General features: G+C 42.3%; 2 protein-coding genes across 3 annotated transcripts in view; both read right to left on the bottom strand.

Annotated features, from left to right (window-relative positions):
• The window catches only part of LOC143020867 (alpha-mannosidase 2C1-like), a 45,819-nt gene that overhangs the window by 17,806 nt on the left and 17,363 nt on the right, over window positions 1-10,650 (bottom strand). For both annotated transcript variants that reach the window (XM_076177722.1, XM_076177723.1), the window contains exons 6-10: window positions 10,139-10,334; window positions 9,831-10,032; window positions 9,451-9,708; window positions 4,896-5,044; window positions 4,272-4,427 (exon numbers count right to left, since the gene is read on the bottom strand). In XM_076177722.1, the coding sequence (XP_076033837.1) occupies window positions 4,272-4,427; window positions 4,896-5,044; window positions 9,451-9,708; window positions 9,831-10,032; window positions 10,139-10,334 (961 nt within the window). The remainder of the gene's footprint in view (window positions 1-4,271; window positions 4,428-4,895; window positions 5,045-9,450; window positions 9,709-9,830; window positions 10,033-10,138; window positions 10,335-10,650) is intronic.
• Window positions 744-2,350, bottom strand: LOC143021290 (uncharacterized). The gene is made up of 2 exons (XM_076178698.1): window positions 2,230-2,350; window positions 744-2,118 (listed from the first exon to the last, which is right to left on the bottom strand). The coding sequence occupies exon 2, from the start codon at window positions 1,347-1,349 to the stop codon at window positions 744-746; it is 606 nt and encodes a 201-aa protein (XP_076034813.1). The 5' UTR covers window positions 1,350-2,118; window positions 2,230-2,350.

A 10,650-nucleotide genomic window follows, 5' to 3' on the forward strand; every position in this document is an offset into this window, starting at 1 on the left:
GCTTCTTTTTAATTGAAGTCTCAATGATCGAAGGGGCAGCAAACCTGTCATCCAAGCGCTCCCAAATTCTACTGCACGCCAGGTTTGGATTCTTGGCATTTGAGTTTCTGGTTGTACGGGCCCATTCTTTAGACTCAGGACCTAGGTACTTAACTAACAGGTCTATTTCCTCCTTACATGAGGTGCCTAACTCTTGCACGACTTCCTTGAAACTCTCTTTCCAAACAGCATAGTCTTCCGCAGTATCATCAAACGTAGACAGCCTGCTAAGAAGTAAATCCTTCCGCAAGAAGAACTTGCTCAAATCGGCAGAATTGGAGGTTGTCCCCAACCTAGGAGATGCACTCCGAGGAGGTTTTACTACAGGTGGTGACACATAAGAAACATGGTTAGCAACAGGTTGCTGCGCAGGTTGCAAAGACCTCACCTTTACCTTTTCGATACGAGGTTCAAAACTGAATGGAACATTGTTAGCAGGCTGTGAGTTAACTCTGAAATCAGAACAGGGCTTGAAAACAGGGCTTTCAGGATTCAAGCCTACCAGATCCTTCTGACTAGCGGAAACATCGACTATACCACCCTGTTGCTCCACATATAGTTGGGTGCGGGTAGCGACTGTACCTTTTAGTTGGTCCCAGTCACTGCATGTTTCCCAATCATCGTCGGGTCCTAAGTGCCTAAGTTCGGCTTCGGCTTCTTCCAACTCCTTTTGTTGTGTCATAACTTTGAACTTGGCCTGCATTTCAGCCTGCTCTTTCATAAGCTGACCCTCCTGTTCGGCAAACTTGACTGATACGAGCGGTCTCCACCTTGGCTCGTTGCTTCCTTGCAACACTAACACTGGTGCTACTGGAACGACCTGACCTAACCGACCTTCTTGAACTGCCCTTCATGGAAGGGGGCATACAACGCTCAGAGTGGTCGACGAGGGATAAAGGAACTTGATTGGACTTCGGGTCATCTTGTAAAAACGGTTCAGTGTGGTGTTCCTCTTCCGTGACTTCAACTGAGGAAGAGGAAGCATAGTTACTGATTACCTGACGAAAAGATGCCTGAAAATCCCTGTCTTCGTGCTTCACTGATTCAGCACGAGCCAGACTTTCTGGAGTACGTTCACGCATTAAGAATTCCAGGTACCTTTTTACAGTATCCTGGTACACAGCGTGGGCCTCATACAACCAAGGACCATGATTCGGTTCTTCCAATAAGGCTTGTACTCCTTCTCTACTCGCCTTTACCCTCTCTTCATGCTGATCAGACGCTCTCTGAAAAGCCTCTTGCCCTTCAGCCGTGAGGACTCTGACCCTACCAGAGACGGGTCCTTCATCTATACTGTGGTTGGAAGACATATTGCCAAGTGAGAGAAACAGTGAGAGACAAGACAGTAATATGATAAAGAAGACAAGGAAAACTCGAACTTAATCGAAAACCACGGAGTACGTTACCACACTCCTAACTATACGACTATTGAGGTAGACAACAACAGATTAAACCCTACATTTGGTTCAATCTAAAAATGCACATTAGTCGCATGCTTATATTAACATATGACAGGATTTAGGCAAGGTAGCTTGCCTTCAAAGGAAAAACACATGCTCTGCGACGAGGTGTTATGTAAACACTGTTGGGGCTTGGCAACCATACGTTGTTGCCACATCACACTCGCGCGCCGATACGATCACTAAGACTGCCACATCACACTCGCGCGCCGATACGATCACTAAGACTGCCACATCACACTCGCGCGCCGATACGATCACTACACTTTGGCTTGCGCTACACTACACCCAAGCACACACATGCACTTATGCCAGGAAGGCGACACATCAAGTTCATGTGGTGACGACGAGGGGAATCTAGACGTGGCAACGGCGTGCAGGGCGTGGTCTGGCCGACACCTCATTCCTATGCTTTCTTCATCTGTTCGTTTCTATCGAACCATTTTTTCATTGTGCCGGAATCGACTGGGACTCCGGAGATGAAATAGGTATTCAACATCATAGCGTCCGTGACGTAGACAGACTTGGGACTGAAGGTTATAGAATCACGGGGATATTTGATGCGTATTTAATGCAGATCTGATCCATCGTTCGATAATACGTTGGTTTTGATGAAAAACTGTAAAAAGTACTATAATTACTATAGGCTAAAGGCTACCCAAGAAGAGGGTATCACAAAGGATGCACTAGAATACTCTAAACCTCAAATACAAAGAGTTTTAAGACTTACATGGTTTGCTTAGGCGTGGGGTGTGTACATCTTTCTAGATCGGACCAAGACTGGCGCCTAGAGGTGACCCACAGTAACCGGTTCTTACACACCTTCTTAAGTCTAATTCTTTAAGTGAACATCGTACAGATAATGAGATGCTATCTTGCAGCACAGCTTGCAGACAACTTACAATGATAGTATTCTTAAGCAGACGAAGCTTCTGCTCGCAGCATACTTAAATTAAACATGACGAAAAACAAACTTGGAAACCTCTTCCGAGGGGAAACGAGCCTTACGACAAAAAGATATGTAAACATGGGGATACACGGACATATAAAAAAGCCCCGTTACCTCTCGTAACGGCACACTCACCTTCCCAAACTCTGTCACTAACTTCCTTAATCCATCCTCTGATCCTGCGACAAAACATAGTTTTGTCAGCAAACAACTGGCTTATCTTCCATTTTTTCCATTTTCTTTAACCATCCTTGGCCCATTACCCTTGCATTTAGCTCTCATACCACCCCATCCATGTATAAATTGAACAGCCAAGGTGAAATAACACATCCCTGGCAAAGTCCTACCTTTACCTCAAACTACTCTCTCCATTTCTAATTATAACACAGGCTCTACTACTCTCCTAAAGACTTTTGACTGCTCTTAACCTCTTAAATATGAGCCAAGTTTTCGCATGCAGCATTGGATGCCTGAGGCACGATGATTGATGTATCACAATACTTTCATTATATAATATAAAGACACTGCCGTATTACCCATTCCCTTTCACCGAGTAATAATAAATCACAGAAAACGTGATCAAGCCAGTTCATAGGGGGTCACTCAGGTACAACTACAAAATAAATATAATCGGGACGCCAACACCGGCATCCTCGTATACCCACTTGCGCCTCATGATATCTACGTAGGTGTCATTGAACGGAAGAAGTTAACAGCTTTCCTCTTATCCCACATATCTGCAATACCCCCCATAATGCCTTCCTGTCTACCCTGTCATAAACCTTTTCCATATCCACTAAGGCCCAAAAAACATCCTTACCTTTTCCTAAAGCATTCTCACATATCTGTCTTAACACAAAAATCTGATCCAAGCAACCCCTACCTGTCCTAAACCCACATTGTTCTTCACCAATTACTTCCCCTGTTCTTCGCCTAATTCTCTCAATCAAAACTCCCATAAACATTCCCAACTACACTCAACAAACTGATCCCTCTGAAACTACTACACTCACACTTGTCCCCTTTCCCCTTGAAAAGTGGAACTATACAGGTGCTCCTCCAGTCCTCTGGCACTCTACCCTCTCTCAAACATTAAACAACCTCACCAGCCAGTCCATCATCACTGTACCTCCCTTTTTAGACAATCTTATGACATCCATCTAACCCACGTGCCTTACCTGCTCTCATCATTTTAATAACTGCTTTCACTTCATCGTTCCTTATTTCTCTTTCATTTTCTTCACTCACCAGTCATTTTATTTATGGTTTCCACTGCAACTACCTTTCCCTCTCTATCCCCCTTCACATTTAGCAACTCCCTAAGATAATCTGCCCATTTTCTCCTTCCTTCCGTCTCCTCCATTATCATGTCTCCATCTATGCTTTTTACCTTTTCTTCTCTACTTGATTCGTCTCCTCTTCCTCTCTTAATTTCTTTCAATTTTTTATCAAGTTTACATAATTATGATATATAGGAAAGGAGCTGTGATTGTAAAATCCCATGTCTGTCCCTACTGATCAAACATTTATGGTTTTAGATTGGATTACAACCTCTTTTATGCTTTTCCACAAGTTTATACCCTTTCCCCAACTACTGCAACACAGACAACAGTCCAAAGTTTCTTTTCAAAAATCAATGGGAAGGCCCTTAGACTGTTGCCAATTATTGTTGGGCTGTGGGTTTCCAGCCAGTAAAACTCAAGCTAACAAATATTGTCAAGACTGGTAATATGTATTTACTTCAAAAACATAAACACAAACTTGTAAAGGAGAAAAAGCTCTTGATATATGTATATATGTATGACAATTACTCTTTGACTCACTTGGGTAAGCCATCCACATCCTTAAGTCTACGGAAGCGCTCCAGCATGTTTTGGGTAGGACCACCACCTCCGTCTCCGTAGCCAAAGAGGAAAGCTGAAGTGCTTACTCGACCCTTATCTTTCATGTTTTTCACTGTTCGCAGAAGCTCATCCACACTTTAAAAACAAAGAAAACAACAAGGTTATTGTTCAGGGTCATATTTTGCATATGGACACAACCTTCACAACAAATGCATTAGTCTTATTTTGTAAAAAGGAAAGAAATCCTAATTTCCTACCATCTTGTACCTTTACACTTCAATCAATGCCGGTGATAAGATGTTACTAAAACCTATTCTTTGCATACTTTAACCTGCCAACACCTTCACCTTCATCAGAGGAGCAGCTCTGAGATGACAACACTGTCTCCAAACTAAGCCCTGAAACTGTCAATCACCTTCAACTGTATTTACTCCATCCTTTCACATATGTAAAGGCAACATCCAGTTACTGCTTCCTTTCTATTCTTGGTGACATACACAGTCCCACACTCGCACAGTCCAAAGCTTCTCCCAAAAAGGTAAGATCAGTGACAGTCTCACACATACTTTTCATAGCAACATAAACAAGGCCTCTGAAACATACTTGAAGAACATGTTGTAGGAGTCCCCTGGTGGGAAGTGGGCAAGAACTGAGGAACCATCAATGCCCTCCCATGTGAAGTTGTTGTGTGGGAATTTATTGACCATACTCCAACTCATCTTCTGAGTTAAAAACCTTGTCAATCCTACATGCTGTTGAAAGAAAGAAAAATTATTCAAGAGGAAGCAAAAAACAGAAAAATTAGTGTAAGGCCAGAAATTTAATTTAAATGTTATTTTAGTTTATTTGCGTTTTTTTAATAAGATTCTACATGCTAGGCATTTTGGGCAAACTCTCACTCCACTCCTCTGTGACATTATGAGGACGTATTCGTATGTAAGCATAGACAAGGAATCTTAGATTTAGGAGGAGAACAATTCCCACCTTACAGCTCAGGATTCCATTAGAGAAATATTTTTCTAGGATTTATGATAAATAAATGTTGCATCATGAAATGAAGTAACGGAGTCTTGACTTATATCACGAATTGTTAGTCAATGTTTTTATCAAGAGATCGAACACTAGGGGAAAAGGGAGTGTAAAATTATAATTCACACATACACGAATCTACGAAATTTGGTGGTCGAACAAAGTCTTTTGTATTTGGCTATAGGAATATAAACGAATGATTGTGTGAACGGGATTGTGGCCAAGAGTCTTCTCCCCCAACGATAAAGTATGAAGGAGTGATTGTGCCGACAGCACTGTATGGGACAGAAACATGGAACATAAAAGAGGAAGAGAGGAAGAGTTTAAATATGTTTGAGATGAAATGCCTGAGAAATATGGTACGGGTTACTAGGCTGGATAGACTGAGAAACGAGGAGGTGAGGAGGAGAGCAGGGCTCGAAAGGGAGTTGGGAGGTAGGGTTGACAAAGGAGTATTGGAATGGTTTGGACAATGGGAAAGAATGAGTGAAGAAAGATCAGTAAAAGAGGTGCGAAAGGCAGAGGTGGATGGAGTGAACATGAAGGGGCGAACGAGGATGAGATGGATGGATGGGGTAAAAAGGGCATTGGGAAAGAGGGAGGTGTCTGTTGAGGAAGGAAGGGAGAAGACAAAAGACAGAGATGAGTGGAGAATGGTTGTGTATGGATGATGCTGTGATGCATAGAAGGTAGCGGGTAGGGGATAGAGGATGGGGAGGTTAGGGATTATGTGTGAATGATATTTCAACGCAGCCCGAAGGGATTTCTCTCTGTCTCCCCTTTTTCTGCATGAGGGGACGAAGAGGGGGAGTCACCGATTAAATGAAGTGGCCTTGCTGTGGATGTGTTGTCTCTTGCTGCATTACTTCTGACCTAGGGCAGTGGGTGAGATGCAGGGATGAACTGTCATCCAGGATGAGCCAAGAAAAGAGAGAGGGAGGGTTGGTGAATGGGAGTGGTGTACATGGGGATGAAATGGATGGGAGTGTATTTATGCCTTTGACTTTGGCTACCTCTCTTGTATGGAGGAAAAAGCCCTATATATATATGTATTTACTAATTGTATTTACCTTATTGTAATATAAAGGAAAGGGACAAAGTATGTTGGGTTCTGTTACCTATTCTCTAATTTTCTAATATACCTAGACTGAAGTTCATGTACAGTTCCAACTTAATCTATATCTTTGATTTCCAATGATCATATTTAGATTTAAACTCCACATATTTATACATCTATATGGAAAACTGCATTTTTTTTTTACATCCTTTTGAGATGTGGTCTTTCTTAATTAACTTCTATGACCTCTTAAAGCCCTCCTATTTTCAATCAGATCTCTTCTATCAATGTTATATATCCCATTTAGTGACCTGAACACTGTAATCATGTCACGACTTTCTTATTGATCTTTCAAAGTTGGCAGACCCAGCACCTTTAGTCTTTCCTCGTATGGTTTATCAGCCAGGCTGGGTACCAGTTTGGTTGCCGTCTTCTGTATTCTCTCAATTTTGTTTATATCCTTCAATCTGTGTGAGGACCATACTATTGACACATATTCCAGTCTTAGGTATATCAGCGTTTCAATTTTTTTCATCATCTCTTTATCTATAAAATGGATCACCACTTTAATCATCTGTAGTAGTCCATATGTCTCTCCCACAAACCTGTCAGATGACAGGTCTTTTATCAACACTCCCAAGTCTTTCTCCTATTTTGTTTTTGTAACGTGTTCGCTTCCCTAGGAATAGTTTAAGGATGGCCTTTTGCCACTATTGCCCATTTCCAGTACTTTACATTTTTTGGCATTGAACTTCATTTCCCATTCTTGGCTCCTTGCAAAAATAGCTTCTAGATCTTTTTGTAATATTCTACCATCCTCCTCATTTTTCACTCTTCTCATGATCTTTGCATCATCTGCATACATGTTGGCATAGCTTATTGTTCCTTCCATCTTGCCATTAACATAGACTAGAAAGACTATTGGTGCAAGTACTAAACCTTGTGGTACTCCGCTCGGTACTGCTCTCCATCTTGGCATCTTGTCCTTGACTACTGTCCTCATGTATCTTTCCTTCAAAAAGTCTTTAATCCATCATAATAGTTTGCCTCTCAGTCCTCCAACATATTCCAAATTCCACATAAGTCAACTGTGAGGTACTTTTTCAAATGCCTTCTCTAGGTCCAGGTACACGCAGTCCACCCACCCTTCTCTCTTACAACACATCACTCTCGAGGAAATGCTTAAAGGTTCTACACACATGACCTTCCAGATATGACTGTCTACTTATGTATGTATATGTATGTATGTAATAACAAAATCGGTAAATAAATCAGGAAACATATAAATAAAGAAATAGATAAAGAAATAAAGACAAAATAAATAAATATCTATGTACATACATACATACATATACCAAAGGCTTTTTTTCCCTTTACACGGGAGGTAGCCAAAAAGAAAAAGGCATAGAAACCACTCTCATCCATTCCATCCCCTACATACTCCACTCCCCTCCACCCTCTTCCTTCCCTCACACCTTGGCACCTCCTGGATGACGGGTCATCCCTGCATCCTGTCCACTGTCCTGGGTCAGAAACAGTGTCGTAAGGCACAGCACATCCACAGCAAGGCTGCTTCATTAATTCGGCGACCCCCACCCTCTCCGTCCCCTCATGCAGAAAAGGAGAAAGACGGGGAGAAATCCCTTCGGGCTGCGTCAAATTATTTCTCATACATACTCCTTCACCCCCCATCCCCTACCCCCTCATGCATCACAGCATCATCCATACACAACCTTCTCCATTCATCCCTATCTTCTGTCCTCTCCCGTCCTTCCTCAACAGACATTCCTCTCTTTGGTAATGACCCTTTTACCCCATCCATCCATCTCATCCTAGGATGACCCCTTATATTCACTCCATCCACCTCTGCCTTCCACACCTCTTTTACTAACCTTTCTTCACTCATTCTTTCCATGTGTCCAAACCATCCTAATACTCTTTCATCAACCTATCTCCCAACTCCCTTTCCACCCCCGTTCTCCTCCTCACCTCCTCATTTCTCACTTTAACTAGCCTAGTAACCCCTATCATACTTCTCAGACATTTCATCTCAAACATATTCAAACTCCTTCTCTCTTCCTCTCTTATGTTCCATGTTTCTGCCCTGTACAGTGCTGTCGGCAAAATCACTCCTTCAAATAACCTCCTCTTAGCATCCATTCCCAAAAGTCTATTTCTCATTACACTTTCTAATCCGCTCACCTCTGAATCTACATTCTACCTCCACCCCCCCTTCTCCCTTTCCTGCCACATTCGCACTCAAGTATCTGAAAGTACTGTATCCACTTCCTCCAGTCTCTCTCCCTTAATACTCACTTTCAGCCTGCTGCCACTCTCTCCCCTTGTGCATCTCATCACCTTACTTTTACCTACTTTTATCTTCAGCTTCCTTCTTTCACACACCTCAAACTCTGTCACTAACTTCCTCAACCCCTCCTCTGATGCTTCTACAAGCGCAGTGTGCTCAGTAAACAACAACTAGATTATTCCCCACTTTTCTCCATTTTCTTTAACCATCTCCAACCACTACCCTTGCATTCACCTCTCGCACCACCACATCCATGTATAGATTGAACAGCTAGGGCGACATAACACATCCCTGACGAAGTCCCACCTTTACCTTAAACCAGTGATTGTTAACCTGGGGGGTGTGCCCCCCTAGGGAGGCGTAAGTGATTTTCAGAGGGGGGGGGTGCGAGGCTCAGGAGAAAAGTAGAAATTTGACCAGTTACGTGTTATTTTCTTGACAAGAAATGGGTCAGTAATGTAGAGGTAAGTTTATGAGATAATGCAGAAGTATCGTCGTTACTAACTCTTTATTTTCAAAAGTCTCCCAGTCATACAAGTTTTCCAATGTATTGACCCCCCCTCCCTGCAAGGGGGGTCTATAGATGCAATGGGGCCGTGGAGGAAAAGAACAGTTCCTAGAGGGGGCGTGGTAGTAAAAAGGTTAAGAACCACTGCCTCAAACCATTCACTCTCTCCATTTCTTATCCTAACACAAGCTTGTAAAAACTTTTGATTGTAGTAAGAATTTTATGTGGGCTTCCCTTTTTCGAGATGAGCTCTTACCTGCATCAATGCCGGGATCTGTGCTGAGTATCCAAAAGTATCAGGAAGCCAAAACTCTTTGCATGTATACCCAAGCTCCTTCTGGTAGAACTTCTGACCATAAACAAACTGCCTGATGAAGGACTCTCCACTTGGGATGTTGCCATCCATTTCAGTCCAAGTTGTACCCACAGGAAGGAACTTTCCCTCGGCTACTTTGTGTTTGATTCTCTCAAAGAGCTCTGGGTAGTATTCCTTAACCCATGCCCACTGCTGTGCCTAGATTATGACACCAAAATAGATGTATATTAATATATATTACTCATTTCTATTATAATTTTTCCATTTTTTCTAGTTGCCAAATCTCACCTAGTCTTTACTCCTATTTCTTGTTCCCTCACCTGTGATGCAACAAAAATATGTTCTGGATAATCCTCCATAAGCTTAAGTTGTGCTGAGTAGCTTCGAGCAGCTTTTCGCTTGGTTTCTGAATATGGCCACAGCCAAGCAGAATCAATGTGGCAATTTCCAATGGCAGCAATTTTATGGGCCCTTTCACCATTCCCCTTGGACCAGAAGGTGTCTGCAACAGCACTTGCTCCACTGTGGATCAGATATGCACAAGTTGAATAATTTGTTGTAAACAAAAAGATGCCATGTTCTCTGTATGTTGAAACTGTCCTACCCATCTGAATAAAGACCTTCATACCTGTCATCTCCTTTTATGATGAGGTTAACCATATGGTTGGCAGTGTACATGGCCTGATGCCCAAGTGGATCTTTCTCCAACGCTTCACTTATCTGGTACAGCATTTCCAGGTCCCTTGTCAGCTTGTACACCAGTTTGTCCATAACTGCAATCTCTGCTTTACTCAAAGTGAACATCTTGTCTGGATTGGGGGGATCTGGAATATAAGAACAGGAATTTGACATTATCTATATCTATCTGGTCTGTGTGGAGCAGTAGGTAATGTTCCTGTCTAGGAACACAGAAGGTCTGAGTTCGATCCTCGGTAAATGCAAAAGTCCCTTCATGGCTTTCCAACCCCTCTCTACAACAACAGACATCAGAGGTGTGGTAACCCAGTGTTACATATATATGCTAGCACCTAAACAGTATAATAGTGTTAATTACACTGATTTCAGATTTCATTCACATCCACAGCCGTTCCAACATAAAAAAAATACACTTCGCAAAATAAATAAACCTTTCCAAGCAGG

The sequence above is a fragment of the Oratosquilla oratoria genome, chromosome 41 (genome assembly GCF_046742065.1).
Source record: "Oratosquilla oratoria isolate Oo_2021 chromosome 41, ASM4674206v1, whole genome shotgun sequence".
Classification (NCBI taxonomy): Eukaryota; Metazoa; Arthropoda; class Malacostraca; order Stomatopoda; family Squillidae; genus Oratosquilla; species Oratosquilla oratoria.

Coding starts and splice junctions, on each gene's coding strand:
- LOC143021290 (XM_076178698.1), bottom strand. CDS start 1,349: ATGTCTTCCAACCACAGTATAGATGAAGGACCCGTCTCTGGTAGGGTC.